This window comes from Megalops cyprinoides, chromosome 8 (assembly GCF_013368585.1).
Source record: "Megalops cyprinoides isolate fMegCyp1 chromosome 8, fMegCyp1.pri, whole genome shotgun sequence".
Classification (NCBI taxonomy): domain Eukaryota; kingdom Metazoa; phylum Chordata; class Actinopteri; order Elopiformes; family Megalopidae; genus Megalops; species Megalops cyprinoides.
In genome coordinates, this window is record NC_050590.1 from 18,366,059 (window position 1) to 18,384,574 (window position 18,516).

At 36.5% G+C, this 18,516-nt stretch overlaps 1 protein-coding gene across 1 annotated transcript; it reads right to left on the reverse strand.

Moving 5' to 3' along the window:
• Positions 1–6,543: 6,543 nt before the first annotated feature.
• Positions 6,544–17,662, reverse strand: LOC118782132 (cadherin-5-like). The gene is made up of 12 exons (XM_036535396.1): positions 17,555–17,662; positions 13,218–13,427; positions 12,632–12,914; positions 12,410–12,523; positions 12,085–12,252; positions 11,659–11,858; positions 11,193–11,449; positions 10,689–10,825; positions 9,906–10,018; positions 9,695–9,797; positions 8,246–8,491; positions 6,544–7,322 (listed from the first exon to the last, which is right to left on the reverse strand). The coding sequence occupies exons 2-12, from the start codon at positions 13,422–13,424 to the stop codon at positions 6,838–6,840; spliced, it is 2,313 nt and encodes a 770-aa protein (XP_036391289.1). The 5' UTR covers positions 13,425–13,427; positions 17,555–17,662; the 3' UTR covers positions 6,544–6,837.
• Positions 17,663–18,516: the final 854 nt, after the last annotated feature.

Sequence of the window (18,516 nt, forward strand, 5' to 3'; positions counted from 1 at the left end):
GCAGAAAGTTCATGGACCTAGGACGAGGCCCATGTGTATGCACACTTAAGTTCACATGTGTTTCAGGAGGCATCATGTTGGATTTGTAATTAAAGCTGCAAATGTAGAACTGTAGAATAATTTTTTTCATTTTGATTTTAATTTTAATCAGTGTGTAGTTGCATTCTTTTTATGGTTTTTATGAGTTTTTATTTTTTACTTTAATTGTGTGTTTTATCCATTTGAGTACCACTTGTATCTCTAGTGCCTGGATAGAGTATTTTCTGTGAAAACATATTCCATATTGTCTTAAGTATTATTAAGCACTATTGTTAAGTATTTTGCTATTTATTCTATATGTTTTCATCTATCTTCTTTTGTGACCTGTGATAAAAATAATGACCTTTACTCATACTTACTGTTAGGCTCCCCGTTTAGGCATGTGAGATCACCAATTATCATTATAATGAGCCATAGCATTCTTCACAAACACAAACATACATTCATTATTTGGTTTCTGGATTGTCTTACCTTCCACCTCATTGCCCAATGCTGAAAGGCCATATGACAGCACAGCAGGATTTTGCCCCCTTCCCTCATTCTCACAGTGACACATATGCACATGTACACTCCCACGCTCTCTCTCTCTCTCTCTCTCTCTCTCTCTTTCTCTCTCTCTCTCTCTCTCTCTCACACACACACACACACACACACACACACCTGGCAGAGAGTATATTTATTAGGTCTGTCAAATTACTTGATGAATTTGATTTTTTGAATAAAAGTAAGTTTTTGGTTGGGTCTAATAAATAAATTAAATATTAAAACATCATGTATGAGTGCAGGGCTAACACATGGACTGAAAATATCCTTTGTTAGGATACTCCTTTTTTAATAGTGATTGGTGTGTTTTTTTGTTAAAATGTAGAGAATGCAGAGTAATTGGTGGGATGGGATTATACAGAAAAGAGAATACACGGGTGTTATTTTTATGGTTATTTCGTGCTGGAGAATATTTCTCAAAATAACTATTGCCCAAAATCACATATTCAGGTACTCAACATGGTCAATGAATGACAGGTAAAAAAAGAAAGGAATTACCACTTGTAACTACTGTACATTTGTTATCTGAAGGGGAGCTAGCAGCTGCCAGCTAAAATTACAGCCAACTAAATCTTTAGCTTCCTATCTGTATGGCTACATTAGCAGAATAGGACACACATCTTTCTAATGTGTCTGCACTGCCGCAATGACTGAACACAAAGAACTTGATTTGGGGTTATCATTTCATTTACAGTATTTATGAATGAATTCTAGATTACTGACTAAAGACCCATAGCATCTAATGAGATATAGCCACTCACTAATGGAATGATTCTTTGAACACAGCAAAAATAAAGAAAATGCACAGCAAATGCAATCCAAAATTCATGTTTATTGAGGTGTGTCAAGAGCATAAGGGCTGGTTAAATTTGTTCAATAAACTACCACAACAAACAACAGGATCACAACACATATAAAAGTAATATGTAAAAATGGATAATGTCCTGGGGCTATGTTAATTACAAGGCAGCATCCATGACCAATTGGTATTGCTGAGACCTGAGGTGGTTACATGTTCCCTGATTTCAAACCTTCTGATGAGTCCTGATTCCCCTGGTTGTACTGAAGCCCTCTTGTAATGTGTGTCATGCACACTTGCAATACACTTGTGTGTACTTCAGGAATTTCAAGCAATTAACATAGTGAATGTTTGGTATAAACAACAAAGTATTTCACTAGGGATTCATTTTTTCCTGTGAATTTTAATAGAAAGTCAAACATAAATTGTGAACTGCATTCATAAATGCATGCTAACATTAACTGTAAAGTGTTTTCTCAGGTAATCTTCCACACATTTCTTTTCCTGTCCCATTGCAATTATTATACATCAATTTCCAAGATAAAAAGAGTAAGTAAAATTTTAAAGAAAACATATTTTGAGCAATACAACCAAAGTGTGTAGTTATTCTTGTTTCAGGGCATTTATCATAGATACCAGAATTTCTACAATCTACTGTGTGTGTATCAGCTCCAAAAACAGCCAATTCAATATTACAGGTCAACCTTAACCCTTTCACACGTAACTTATTTTATGCTATGTAGCGTGCATGTTACGTTACATGGTTCGTTATGTTTTTATCAGTGTTATTAAGCATCTCATAGTTTTCACCACCGCATTTTCTATATTTGTGACTGTACGCGTGAAAGGGTTAACAATAGCACACATTGTCCTATTGTACACTTTGTCTTCATACAGCACAAAAACAAAGTTTTTTCATGTATTTCTGACAGTATAAATTCCCCCTTTTTATATCATTTTCAAATGATTGTCAACTTTACTCATTACATTAAATGTATTAAATTTTGAGCTTAGTCTTAGAGAAAGGCAGGGGGATGGCCTTATATAACTGTATGAATAGCTAATGTGTTAAAATTGTAAGCTTTGCAGAACTATTACAAAATGGTATATTTGCATCTAGTGTAATGTAACATCCTAACCAGTGGTAGGCAGTGTGCTACAAATAGAGGAGGCAGAGAACTAACCATCAGTGGGTAAGTATAATTCCAGTCAGTTTTCTTCTGTGAGTAACTTTAAATGCTTAAGCACCTTTGAAGACTTCCATCGCTGTAAACATTTCATTGTATTCAGCTTCCATTTCTATTGTTTAAATGTGTCATGGAATTAAAAACTAATTACCATTCACCAATCCTATTCTCTGATAAGGGATTATTTAACCTTCAGGCCTATTAATCACAAACATAGGTATTAAGCAAAAAAGCAGATTCTGATGTGATATATTCTGCTGTTAGTCTCAAATCTCCAAATGTTCATTAAGGTTAAAGTTAAGCTTCTTTGAAATGCTACATATCACTCTTTCACTGCATGTGTACCATTGCATCTTACCGATTTAAATTGCATTATCCTTAAAAAAAATTCTCTCCTTCAATAAGTTATACATGTTAAAAAAGAGCAAACCTTGAAATCTGTTTAATTCAATATTTGTGTCCAATGATGATAAATCCATTAATGCCTCATACGCCATGCAAACGTATGCTGCTATACAGAATGTAATGCAGAGTTTGTAACTCCTTATGTAGAAATACATAAATCTACATAAATCTACTCTCTTATAATACACTCTTTGTTATAATTACAAGTTAGATTATTCAAATTAGATAAATCAGACAAACCAGTATTAAAAGATCATAATTAGAAAGGTCCCCATTTACTGCCAACTAAAATCTGTTGGACAGGGCTGTGATGTCTGTTCTATGTTGATGTATGCTTTTTTGGATTTGTTGGACTATCTATATGTCGTAATCCAAAGATCTGAAGCAAAAGTTCCAGTTTTCCAACCCTGTCCAAGCTACATTGGCTACATTTCTGATATAGAGTCTGAAAATTTGACTTCACATTTTCAAAGCTGCGGATGGCCTTGCTCACTTCTGTTGTATCTTAGTGACACACACTCTGTCACTATGTCAGGTACCCGGAATCCATGCTGTGTCCATGGCTGTAATTTAGAAATCATTCCATTTAGTTTTTTTCTCAGAACTATGTGAAAACAAATTGTAAAATCTGAAAGGATTTTTATTATGCAGTACATCTGAAATCTAAATTGATGCATTCATTTAGTCATTTAGGTGACTTTCTTGTCCAGAGCAACATACAAAGGTGTGTACAAAAATTTAGGTTAATATCTACCACATTTTTACTGTATCACTCATTTTGCTGCTGTGATACCAAGTCTGAAATTTCAATGCAATGTAGTGGAAACATCAAAACATCAAAAAAGAATCTTTAGGTACTTGCACAACCTTTTCAGGCTATTTTGGTACATAGCTTCAGGAAGTCCCTGATCAGTGTTTACACAGCCAGGACCATGAAGCGTGACATTATTAAATCATTCTACACATATGTCTAGATAAGCACATAAGCCATAAACACTACAGCAAACACAAAGTTGAAATTATTTCTTGATTTATTATGAGAACAAAAGCCCACAATACTTTATGTACATAAGAAAGTAAGGGGGAGCTGTTAACATAACTGCAATAAAATTTTAACCCACCTGTTGCATCTAAGCAGTTTGTGACCCCCCCCCCCCCCCCATATTTGCATTTTTCATTTGAACTGCACAATAAATAACTCTTTTAGCTTTTCAGTGCCAAAACAAAATCTAATGTATCTGACAAGAGAAAGGGCAAGTTTTTGAATACTGAAGAAATAAACAGCAATAATGACTACATAAAAAGTCAATCATATTGTAAAAAACAAACAAACAATGCAAGCTCTTTTAAATGCAAAATGGAATGTTCTGAACTTTAACTCATAATCTGCTCTGAAAATTCTTGATACTGAATGTGAATCATTTTCAGCAAGGCCTTCTACTTCATCATAACCTTTTAGTAATCTAAATGACAAGTATCTAAATAATATTGCACTTTCATTTTATTGTAGTCATACAAAATGTTCAGTACTTGGCTGTAATGTTTTAGATAATATAAACACTATAAAATGACATTTTGTGAAATTCCTCACAACTAAAGGCACATTGCTCTCCTAAAACAATCTGTGGTTTTACAAGCCTTACATGTATATATACCTGGAGCTTGAAACTCATTTGAGGTTTTCAGTGTGTACATTGGATCTCAGGGAAAGTAATTCTTTAGAAATGCCAAGCACACACAGTCTTGCAAAGAAGATATATAAATGCTAATGGTAAGTCAGGTACATTTTAGTTGGCATTCAGGTGTATTTTGCAAGTGTTTCTTTGCACTTCAGCAGCATAATACTGACACCTACTGGCATGTTTATACAGTGACAATGAATATTTACATACTGTACATATTCCTTTTAGATTTTAGCATATCTATTCTAGAGTTTAGTGCAGTATAATCACTTTCAAAAATTCTTAAACAGGGACAGACACAGGCAGATGAAATGGGGGGATCGTTAGCAGGCATGTACAGTGATACTTTCATTTTGCACAGTTCACAGTAGCCATAATCATGATCTTTGTGCTTCTACTGTATACACCTATACATTATTAATTGAGATAACATCTGTCCATGTAGCAGAGTAAAGGCAATTTCAGTCTAACCACTGTGTTTGTTGTTCTTCAATTTACAAAATCATGTGGGTCTTCATTTGTCTGAAATAATACTGTGCTGAAAATATATGAAAATAACACTAGTTTACATGTAATAACAGTTTACGTGTACATTTACCTAATATTTGATTCCGTTGGTCTGACCACAGGAGGAAAACGTTCATTTTAAATGGATTTTAGATTGAAATTAGTTCGGAGTTACTGAGATTCATAAAACATTGAAAAGCTGTAGTAGTTAAACCAGTTCCTACAAGTACAGTTTGTATTGCAGTGTAATGGCAAAAATCTCTGGAGGGCACTAGTTGTTGAGATTTAAAAGATTTCTTATTAATTTTATTCAAATATAAAATTGTGTACTTTGTTTTTCTATGTGCTAAAGGTTTTTCTCTAGCCATAGAAACAGGAAAAGAGCCACAATGTGTATGTAGTTGATAATGACAGATGAACAGGAAGTAGGCTTCCTCACACATGCAGGAAGCACATTCCTGTGTTTCCAGGGGCTTCTCTGTGGATGGGCGTCAATACTGTGATCTGAACAGGAAAATCGTAATGACTTCCTCATATTATATCACTTGTTTATAGGTCTAGTTTCCAAATGGGGTAAGGGTTTGTTCAGGCAAAATTATAAAAGAAATTAAATGGAATAAAACATTTGTTTTAGCATATTATTTGCTGAGTCTGCACTGAAGACCAAAATAAGAACAAAACATAAATTGCTTTCAGCAAGCTATGCAGCTGCAGTTCACCATTCTTTTTTTATTACAATCTTGTTTAGTGGTTTAACAGGATGACTCAGAATACCAGTGCTCATAATAAAAGCTGAAGTTATTCACTTGATAGTTTTGCCATCTATACAGTAGCCCATTTCTGCTACTTCATGTTTCCTGAGTTAGTTGTAATAAAAAGGTTAAAGTTATTCAGACTGTATTTTATTTTTATTATGACTGGCCTTTGGCAGATATTGTATCTTTAGAGTTAATGTGTTGAAGAGTCCTGTCAAATAAACTGGGGTCTGAATGTAAATCTTTCAAAACTCTGTTGCCATTGTTTCCTGCAAAGATCCCTTGGCTATTGTATATTTTTGACCAATGGGATTTAGTTGGCACAAACCAGCTAGTGGCACACAATGCTGAATATGAAGTCATTTGTAAACTTAAGTAGAAAACAAAATCATTTTCACTTTCTTCAGAAACACTTTCTTCATGGTAATAATAATAATAATAATAATAATACTTTAACAAAGATGCAGTTCTTAAAACACTACAGATAGCAACTTAAAATAACTTCTGTACATTTGCTGTTTTTATAATTATACATAGTTCTCTTTACCGTCTTTGAAAAATGCATTAAATAAATTGCTATTGGATTTTTCTGCAAAATTAAAAAGTGATGTAGTGATGTAGTGGTGCTATACAGTGAATACTCAGTTGAGATTTTTTTTTTTTTTTTTAATCACTAAAAACTGTCATGATCAAAATATTTGTACAAACTATGGGAGGAAATGTACAACATTGCTACATAATGTAACTGTTGCAAATTATCAAAATGTCAGTTGAACTTGGAACACTGCTCAAGAAATGTTGTTGTGAGCAGTTCCATGAGCAGAAATGTTAATGATAGTGATTCTCTTTTCAGGATAAAAGCCCAGAATAAAACTGATGACTAATGTAAAAGATGTCTTGCTTGCTGCATTTGCATTTTCTCAACAACAGTCATTGTCAGAGCTATCCACTCCATACAGCCCTGCCAGGGTCCTGAAGTGAGGGCCCCAATCATTGAGGAAGTCATAGTCCAAATCATTGTCTGAGAAGGAGGAATCCTCCAAGGAGCTGAGGCTGCTGGCAAGTGATTCGGGTCCCTCGTACCCGTAGATGTGCAGGGTGTCGTAAGGGATGCTATCCCTGTCATGGTCAGCCTCATCCTTCTTCACCTCGATCATCATGGCCATGTTTCCCCTGTCTGCTGGGGGCCTCTGCACCTTATTGTATAGACAGGGGACCTGTCTCAGGCTTCCCTCATTCCTAGCTGAGGTCAGGATGGACACGTCATAACCATTTGTGTCCATCTCACCACCGCCTTCCTCATCATAGCTCACCAGCTGTTCATGGATCTCTCCAGAGTTCCTGCCCAGGGCAACGAAGGCATCTTTTTGGTACCTTTTTCTCATGATGATGAGTATCACGATGACTGCATATGAATATGAAAGACAGTTCATTCAGTAAGGCTTGGGACTTCTTAATAATTTTACTACTTCATATGATGTTGTTGATTATTTTATGATTGTATGATTATTTTAAATACAACAAATGATAACATTCTCATGATTTTTAAACTTTCTTTTTTTACAAATCCAGTTTTACATAAACCTGGTGAGGCACACTTCTTTTCCAGATCAGTTATTTGTTATCAATGTCAAACTTCATATTGAATATTATAAATAAAGCCAATAGAACTATTAAAAGCACATTATAAGCACAAGGCACTAAATCAAGATGTAATGGAACTCATCTGTGCCTTTTATACAATGTCAAATTCCCTGTCACATGAAATAATATATATTCTTCATATTCTTCATACTTCAATATAACCTTTTTTACCTCAAGGTACACATTGCTAACGTGTTTTTTAAGACACGACTCCCTGAGTAATATCTATGTGAACACCACAGAGAGAGACAGGATATATAAAAATGCCTTCATCTATATTTTACTGAACTTGAGAGACAATATGTGTTATATAATTCAGGATTATAAGAGAGGGTTGTTGCCAGAGGCAATAAATAAATGCCCACAGTTTCCATCTCCTAAGATTCAAACTGCATGGCTTTGAAAAACAACCTTTCACTGTGCATCATCAAGAGAAATTAATCGTATAGGAGAGGAAGGACAGGAAACCTGGACTACTTGGGGATGACTGACAGCAGGGATGGATAATGATCAGTGAAATTTACCTTTCTTCAGTAGTGGGAGACACAAATGGGAGAGATGGAGATTTGGAGAGGCAGATGGTGGGACAGACAGTGAAAAGGAAAGCAAAAGAAGAAAGGGAAAGAGGGAGCTGGGGGAAAGTAAACGTGAGAGGGAGGTGCATCATGGGCCTTGTGAACTCACCCAGAATGGCGAAGATGCAGAGGAGTATGGCGATGAGGGCGCTGACACTGATGCCTGCCTGGACATAGGCAGGCTTGCAGTAGTAGTCCTTCCTGTCTGTGCCACAGCTACACACACGGATGTTGACAGTGGTGGTGCTACGGAGTGGAGGAAGACCGCCATCCTGCAGCACAATCTCCAGCAGGTATTCCTTTCTGTCTTCCAGGCTGAAGCCTCCCCGCTTCACTATGATGTTGGCAGTGTTATCTGGAAAACACAAGACATATGCAATGAATAAAAAACAAAAAAGTGAAAATGAACAATGACCCCTCTTCAATATAATCTCTTCAGGCTTAAAACATTTCACATGAACTCTGTGATACTCAGAAATCACAAAAACTTATTAAGACATACATTTAGATATATACCTATATCTACATATAGTTGAGCATGAAATACCAAGCACAACACCAAATTATTGGCCCCTTGAAGACTACCAAACACTCCTGATTAAATACTTTTGTTAGGTTTTATTTTTCCATTGATCCACCCAAGGTTCTTTTTAAAGTAACAAGCTTATACCCAAAAATACCCTTTCAGAGACACTAGTGGAGAGCTATGTTCCTTGCTTCAGCTCTCCTGGGAGTTAGAACTTCCATAGATCCCATTATCAGACTATTCAGTGTATGGTTTCATTGTTTTCAAAGGTACAGACTAAAAAAAATAAAAATGCTGGAATGTCTGTGTCCATGGATATATGTGGAAATAATGTTTTTAGTTATTTCTCAATATTTATTTTGAGAGTAGCTGAACACACTAAGGGGTTGGCCTAAATTGACAAGAAGACAGTGCTTTTTAATTATGCAAGATTTCATGTTAAACCAAAACATATCCACTGTTCAATATGTCAGATCTAGTCAAATTCTCTTCTAAACTGTGAAACTTTAAAAGATTAAGATTAAAAAAACTTTTAAGAGGGAGATGTGATTCAGTAAATGTTATGCTGTTCTTGTAGCTGTTGGATCATGACATGGAAAAGAGTTGGTATGTATTGTACTGTATTGTATGGTAAGACCTTTGGGGCTCTTATTTCAGCCCCTTTCTGTGATTCACTGAGTGTTCCCATTTGGCTGATTACCCAGGAAATATCAAGCCATTAACTTGCGTTGGTGGGCCATGCAGTGACCCCTGTGACTGTAGTACACACACTGCCTGGTAATGGGGCCCTTTAAAGGTGCCTGTAGTGCCCCTAGATTGCCCCCGGTGTCACAGTCAACCTCTTGAGTCCAATTTAGATCACACAGTATGAGGGACCTTTACAATATAATTTTGCTGTATTATTCTTATGCTCAAGAGTCAGTAGGTTATTGATGGAGTCTGGAGTAGTAAGGTATAGGTGCGGCGTATTTTTAAAAAGACTTTAATGTTTTAAAAATGTATAAAAAGAATTTAAAAGAACAATTCACTTACTGCCATTATCAATAAGTGAAAAGTCAGGGCTTTGCTTTGCTAGAGAGAAACTGAATCTTGTCTGGTGCTCATCTTTGTCGGTTGCCCCTATTGTCCGTATTACCTGTAATAGAAGGGTTTATGTCACATTTACTACTGTGAAAAACAACCAAAAACAATTTTGCTAATTATGGCAAATAGTGTTAGAAGGTGTTCACTGAAAAATCCTCACCGTGCCCTCCCCATCATTCTCACATGCAAAAAGGTCTTGGCTGTTTGTCATCTCTGGGGCATTGTCATTGACATCCAGAACCACAAGGTTAACAGTCACATAGGACTTCAGTGCTAAAGAATAAAATAATACAATAATCATTACTATTACTGTCACTTCTATGAGACACAAAGGCATCACAAAGGCAATGCTAAGCTTGCTCACACATGAATTGGAAGACACCTCATGCGCAGGCAGACCGCAGGCTCCCCAGTGACCAGTAGGGGTCACTAGTAAGTGACGGGAGAGTCAAGCCCGTGGCTGACCTGCTCACCCCTATGTCCTCAGTGGAATGAAGCCAATTTGTTCCACCACTGTGGGCTCCTGGTTATCTTTAGCTGATGACATGGCCAGCATTGAAGCCAGGCCTTAGGATTCAGGCTCACACTTGAAACACAAAGCTCTGTTGCCGACTGAGTCATTGCCTTCTCGACTTCAGCTGGTCATAACAGGCTCTTACTTACTCTTTCAGATTTTTGACTCTCAGTGCCACTCACTTACACTGTAGTATGTTTGACATAAACCTGAGACGTATGCAGGCATGGATGTCTAACGCAAATCCTTCGTTTAGTCAGGTTAAATATATATGTTTTCTGCAATACATTGCTTGATTTGTCACTCAAATGTTCTTGTGCTGTTCAGCTTTAACAACTTTCTGACAGATGTCCACTGGTTAAGAAATAGAGCCATCAAGTGTCTCCTTGTAAATGTGTTTTGGGAAAGGATGAGGTCATAGTCATATACCTTTGGGTGAAGGCTCCTCTGCCGTTACACGGAAAGTGTGTATGGGAGTGAGTTCCCGATCAAGTTTCTTATCCAAATACATGTCACCAGTCTTTGGGTGAATTCTGACTGGACATTTCTGGTCATCTATAGAGTACCTGCAGAGGAGATGGGGTAGAAAAAAAAGTATTTTGGGAATTAAATGGATCTGACTGTTTCTACTCTATGTAATATGTTAATATTGAGTTAGAGAGAGAGAGAGATATTTTGTTACCCTTCTTAAATCTGCCCGTAAAGAAGACAAAAAAGAACAAACATAGGCTGGGACATGCCTAGTTTGGATTGCACTGTGTTCAGCAACTGGTAAACTCTTAATGTTACATAATACACCCTTCTTTAAATTATTCTCATTTAGCAGATGCTCTTATCCAGTGACTTACATAGGTAACAATTTTTACATTACCCACAGAACTGAAAAAGTACATTCTTCTGTTTATATGCATGTGTTCATGTAGAACTTTATACCGTATGCTTTGAGAGGCTGCATCAGGGTCTCTGGCCAAGACTCCTCCAACCTTTGAGTTGACTTTGGCGTCTTCAGGAAGAGTAAAGCTGTAGGTTTCCTTGCTGAATATGGGTGGCTCATCAACGTCCAGCACGTTGATGATGACCTTAGCTTCAGTGATCATGTTAGTGCCCTGACTGTCAGGGGGACTTCTGAGAGTATCCTCATGCACACGAACATCAAAGGTGTAACTCTTCCTGCTTTCAAAATCAAGAGGCTGAAAAAAAGGGTGAACTGTTGTGAGTACTTGAATACTTATGCAAATTAAAAAAATGAATTGATCCTGAGCATTTTTCTCAATAGATCGATGAATTTACTGTGAAGAATTAACTTGACCTTTACGGTGTGCTTGCACACACCTCGTGTTTCACCTCCATTTCAGCAATTTTGTTCAAAAAGTAGTGACAGTACCAGTGCAGAGATTACCTGTTTCAGAGTGAGGACTCCATTTTTCTCCAGGTTGCTTGCTATATTAAATACATTGTTTAAATCAGGACCTGAGCTGGAATGAGGAACTATGGTGAAAATTGGATCTTTATTCTGCTCCTCATCTTTGTCCTCAACTTCCATTGTACCAATCACAGAATGTTCCTTTTTGTCCTCTTCCACATCAAAGCTGAAAATATCTGTGAAAAGGAACACCTCAAAATAAAAACATACTCTACACTGTCCTTCAGAGTTTGACAAAATGCGCATGATAAAAATATGTACCTAGAAACATGAATGTATTTGATTTTTCTGTGTGTGCTATGTTTTTAAATAACTGTCACCATATGCCTAAGCTCATTTTATGACATATTAATGAATTCATTCTACAATGGACATTTACTCTGATGATTGTGGAGGACTTACTTTTCTTAAAGGTGGCCATATTGTCATTGATGTCACTCACAGTAACGGTGACCGTGGTGGTGGCACTGCCTCCAGTTTGCATACCAGGCATATCATTAGCATGAACCACGAGCAAATACATACTCTTCTTCTCCCGGTCCAGAAAGCCAATTTTTGCTGTAATTCTCCCTAAAACATAAGGCCTACATATATCATTTATTTAACATAAATATCCAAAGACTTTAACATATTGCAATGAATCTATGAAGCAAACAACCTAACAAATACCCTTAGGTACATTTTTTAACTTTACTCGGCACATATTTGAATCTCAGCAACATTTTACCATTTCTGTCAATTTCAAAGTCATCAGTTCCATTCAGTAACTTATATTCAAGTTGTCCATTGGCAGTAGTAGGGTCATCTGCATCTGTAGCAGTCACTGTCAGCACATTTGTTCCTGCACAAAAGAGAAAGGGACGCTGGTCTACACTCTCTGAACCGTCACAAATCCACCAAGGAGAACACAGGATGACTGTTACTGTATGATTTACAAATCCAACTGTACCTGGCTCAGATCTCTCAGGGACAGAGCCATTATAGCTCTGCGTGAACTGTGGTTTGTTGTCATTAAGGTCGGTTATTTGGATATTAAATTGGTCTGCAGGCTCCACTGACTTGTTGGTGGCAATATGAAGAAGATGAGCTGTAAGGTGGTATGTGCTTTTCACCTCCCGATCCAGCTTCTTTGTGGCATAAATGTCTCCTTGGCTAGAGACATGAAAAATTGTATTGGCGCCTTCTCCTTCAATGACAAACCTTGTCTCATCATTGGCCTTTGTTGATGTTAGCTAAAAAAAGGTTAAAGAGGATACAAGTTCTTTTTAGCAAAGGAGCTGGTTCATTTTGTCTAATATTTTGTTAAATGTTTCCATTGTGCTATTTTCTTGAGCTATGCAGTTGGTGTGTTACATGTATATTCATGAGAAACACAGTCACTAAATTAAAATATCAGATATTTAAATATCAAAAATTATAAATAAAACACACAGAAAATAGACACAGCTTTTCATTGAGCATGAACAGTGGTAGAAAGCATGACAAGCAAGCAGCTATCCCAATCACCTATGAAGCTGCCAGAATAAGAGCATTACCTTTCCTACATGATGAGGTGGGTTTGATTTCTCCTCTTCCAAGAAGAATGATTTCCACAGCCAGTCTCTTTTATGTCTGTGCAGTGCAGGTTTGTGTTTAAGCGCTGTTCCAGTGGCTGTGTGTTCTGCCTGTACTGTGCTGGTGTTGAAGGCAAAAGCACATAACCCCACCCACAGCACTGGTCCCATCACCTCAGACTTTCTCATGTTCTGGGAAAGAAGAGAGAAAAATCATATCCATTTCAAATCCTTGACTATGCACATTGTGACACCTTGTGTATAAATACAATCTAGTGGTATGATTGGTATGCACCCCCCCCCCCCCTCTATACACACACACACACACACACACACACACACACACACACACACACACACACAAAAACACACCAATATGTTATTGTTTCCATTTTCGAAAAAACACATATACTAAATATACTAAATAGTGTCATCAACTAAAAGGTGTCATTGCTTTGTTTTTAGAGTGTTCAGGGATTAAAAAGTATAGCCTACAATGTTTGCAGTGACCTAGAAGCAAATAAAAATGTTCCACCAAGAATCATTACCAACTGTGGCGAAGGGTATATTGACCAAAATCGCAAAATAAAACCAACAGGATCTGAGCAGGAATGCCTCAGCATAAAAGTATGATAAGGTTAAAATGGTAAATTATTAAGTGATAAATATACCATTATTACAGTTTTTACAACCATTTTCACATTTAGGTCAATACCATGCCCACATTTTCCAAACTCTTAACACAGTGTGCTCAACAGCCATGCATATGAGCACATCAGTTACTCTTTTGTGCAAAATGCACTACAACCACCAAAACACTTCATACTTCACCCAAAAGTGACTCATGCTGCCATAACTATGGCAAATGCTCTCTACCAGCAAAACTACTTTGTCACTCAAAATACAATGAACTAAAAAAACAGAAACAACTTGAAGCATTGCAAAATGCATATATTATGTTTTGCTGTATCCTCTGTTTTCACATAGATTAGTGCTGCATTGCAAAAAAAGTAAAGTAAAGTTTACAGTATAAATTGTAATACCAAACAAATAAATCTGAAATGCTGCAATATGCCTCATGACAGCCCTATGCTACAATTTCTGAGGTATGCTATAGTACAGCAAAAAGTCGGCAGATGCTTTTTATTTCTAGTACAGTAAGTGAAACAACAACACATGATACTACCACTAGAAGTATACTGTAGCCCTAATGCTGATCCATGGTGTCCTCTGTATTCTGGGTCAAATTTTTATGAATTTCACATTTACTGCAACTTTCCCCCTTGCCTTGAACCTTTAGAAAAAAATCTTTAGCATATCTTATCCAACCCTTCAATCCCCCACGCCCCATAAATATTTGAAGCCAAGCAGCTATCATGACACCAAGAACAAACTTTTTTATCTGTTGTTTTGTCTGTCACAGTACTGTACTATTGTACCGCTATTGTATAATACCACTATTGAGTATGGTAAATTTACTGTAGTTGCATTCTTGGGTCACTTTCTCTCACTGATAGCCCATGACTTACATATGCAGCAGTAATAGTGGAAAAATCTCTTCAGTGACAACTACATCTATATTTTGCCTATATAAATGCATATTTCAATTCAAATATGACCACTTTTGTATAGATGGTAACAAGGCCACAAACAAAAAACCGAATAAACTTTCTGCTAAAATCAGAACAATCTGTCTTATTCCAAACATATAGTTTCATTTGTCTGTCAAAATGCAACATATTTCCATCTACAGTGATCTAAATTTTGTTAGGTTTTGAACTGAAAGTTAACTGTTTTGAAGTATCTAAATGTCTTATTGCATTGTATTTGTATTGTAAATGTATTTACTGTAGTTGTACAGACTTTTGCTGTTGGTGAACATTGACTGAGAGAGATATTCATGAATTTCAGATGAAGTGGTGATTGAATGCCTTTTGTATCACAGCAATGCAAAAGTATATACAGTTTAGTTCACATAGTCTACTGATATGGTGAATGTGTTAAGTGTTTTGAAAAAGTGGACATTCTATTGAGACATGTGTGAAAATGATTGTAAAAAAAAACTGTAAACAATGATTTCCTGCAGAACCATGATGGGAAATAGGGTTTCTCATTGTAAGTGTAAATACAAAACACAAATAAAATACAGTTTACTACTATGGGGTCATTATTGTGTTAATGTAGCTGTAGGATCACACCATTCCTGTAACTGAACTGCCATACAAAGGGAACAGAGATCATCTGATGTTTGTACAATCACACATGTTTGACCATAATAAAGATACAAGCATAAGAGTTAAAATAATACACTCATATTAAGTGTTAACGTAAGTAATTTTAGTAAGTAAGAGGAAGTAATTTTCCTCAGGTTTTCAGATTCCTAGGCAATGAGTTAAAGAGAAATGTAATGTAATGTAAAGAGAAAGTATTATCTTCTAAAGTTCTGGATCAATTCACAGCAGAGGAGCCCAGGCCTTTCGTAATCTCCAATATATGAAACCCATTAACTCTCCCATCTAATGTCTGAAACACTCCAAAAATGACAAAGACATCTTTTTTTGCCTCAGAACAACCTCATTGCTCTTTCATTTTCATTTGATTACAGATGACTGAAATTGTCGCAGGATATTAAAACATGTTTCCAGTGAAAGTACCATCCCTCAGAATGGGCAACTATCACGTCCTAATCCCTCTATCAGCACTGCTGGCCAAAGCCACATTTGTGGGGATAGAAGTTCAGTCCAACAACTAATAATAAAAACCTAGTAAATAAGCTAAGCATTTTATAAATATGCTTTGGATTATTTGGATCAAAAAATCAAACCAAAGCTATTTTGGTAGTAGAACAGCTGGTATGACCTTAAGGGTGTACATACCAATTAAATCAAAAGAATGAACAATTATGATATTAAATTGGTAAAAATATCACTAGGTATAGTATATAATAACAAATCCTAGTATAACAATAATTTCTTCCCTAATGAACCTGGAACCCTTGGGCCACTATTTCTAAACCTGAAAAATGCAGTGTTTACCAATGTTTCCCAAATTATGGATCATTTGATGTGATGCCTGTAAATATAATGATTGATGATAACACATTGCATATATGGTGATGGATCTCAAACAAAACTGTATATTACTTGAATATTCATAGACAAATTCCTCCAAAATTTTTGTACTTATGGCTGATTACCTCTTGTAATACTTCACAACCAGCCTCAGTATTCATTGCCATTACCCAACCTTAATTCTTTGTCACAGAATTGAAGACTGTATACATTATGTGTGGCCTGCAGATTAAACAGGATTAATCATGGAACTGCTTCCTGAAATCTAGGCAGCAACTCCAACTGAGAATCTTGGAGAAATGTGCTCTGTTATCTGGATTAAGCAATGCATACAAATCAAAACCTATTGGAGGAGGTTCCCAGGGTATGTAAAGTGCTCTGACTGAGTCTCTATTCTAGCCTCTTCCTTCACATCAGTGTCAATTCACTTACTATTTAGTACCACTTCACATTATTCCCCTGGAGTGAAGGCAAGTGTAAATCATCTTCAAGAGAGTAAACCACAGGATCCAATATGCCCAGTAACATTCATGCGCACAGAGACCAAGGGACTAAGTAATGTAATGTTGACAGGCAGAAATTTTTTGACATGGTAAAATGTAAATGCATAGCCAAACAGTCTGTCAGTAGTAGACTACAATTTGTCAGAACACCTTACAAAGACATTGTCAGCTCTATCTTTGGGATTTCACAGACAGATCTATATGGTTCACTATGAATAATGTACAGTACACACTAAATACATAAAACACACCTCAGATTCAAAGCGTACCTGATGCGTAATGTTCCCGAGTGTCATGTTGTATATCTGGGTGAGGTTTACTCTTATATGTTTAAGTATCCTTCATATTTACATATTAAATTGCTAATCTCATTTTGTGATTATCTTGTGTCACAACAGATATGCGTACAATATTAGAAAGAAGCCTTGGTACAGGCAAAACATCATTATGTGTGCCCTGAAGATTAATGAAATCTTTACACTTAGCAGAGGACTTTGAAGTTCATGCTTCAATTCCATAAGCAAGATGATCAAATCAATTATCTAATATCTGTACCAAAATATTCTTTTAAAGAATAATAGTTGTAATCTGTAAACCTTCAAAGCATGCCTAAAGTCACAGACAATTCAGATCACTGCTGAGATATGGCCCACATAAATGCTTGTAATATTGCCTTTCGGGGTCAAAATTGAACATCATAACAAAAATATATAAATAAAAATAAGTAGTCATTATTCTTTCATACCTTTCCAAATTGACAAATGCCCGTCTTGTATTAGTCCACAGTAACCCAAAAAATAGGAATATATCCTTGAGGAAGACCTCTGTGATCAATTGTGGAAGTAGTAGCTCCTTACTGTGAACCTATCTGAGCTCAGACCAGTTGGGTCAGGACTTCCAGAGCTGTCCAGGGTGAGAAATCTGCCCAGTTTCCTCTAACAGGCTTCCTGTTATTGTTCTGCTCTTTTGTGGAGTCCGAAGTCACTGACACAATAGGAAGAAATCAGATAAATGCAGCCTAATTACAAGTTAAAGAGCCTCAGCCACATGGAAAAGAGGTTGAATAACTCCTGTTCTGCAACACAGTCCACTGAATCTGAAAGCACTTAGAAGGCAGTAAAAGTGAAAAACATGTTAAGAAGGTGACGGACAAAAACAAATTCACAGAGTCGGCATCACTCCATTTCTGCTCCTCCCTCCTTGATCGATGTGCACAAACAAGGAAAGAAAGCAACGATTCATTATTCATACCTCTGGGATAAAGATTATGATAAACAGGTTATAGAAGTTAATCCCATGAGATTTTCCACATGGTGGTATTAAATTTTTAAGGAAACGTTGGCGTATCTGATAGAGAAATCTTGTCTGTGCTGGTAAGGGAGATGAGTGGATTTTCTCGACCTCTCTGTATTTCCCTGAAGTATCATCTATTAGTTAGAGAATTGGACTGGAGTTTTATGGGTATTCTGTCAAAGCCCCTTGGCAACCCACTGTGCTGGTATGAAGGCGGGCATTCAGTTTACTCAGATCAGACTAAGAGTTTTCAAGCTTATTTGACAGTAAACAGTACTTCGGGGCATTGAGACAGAGCCTGCTTGTTTGGTATTGGTGTATGTTTTCACTGACTGTTCATTTTATGAACATCTCAATAGCCTCTTTTTCCAGCAGACTTTCAACTGAATTCTCATCTGCCTCTGCTGTTAACAG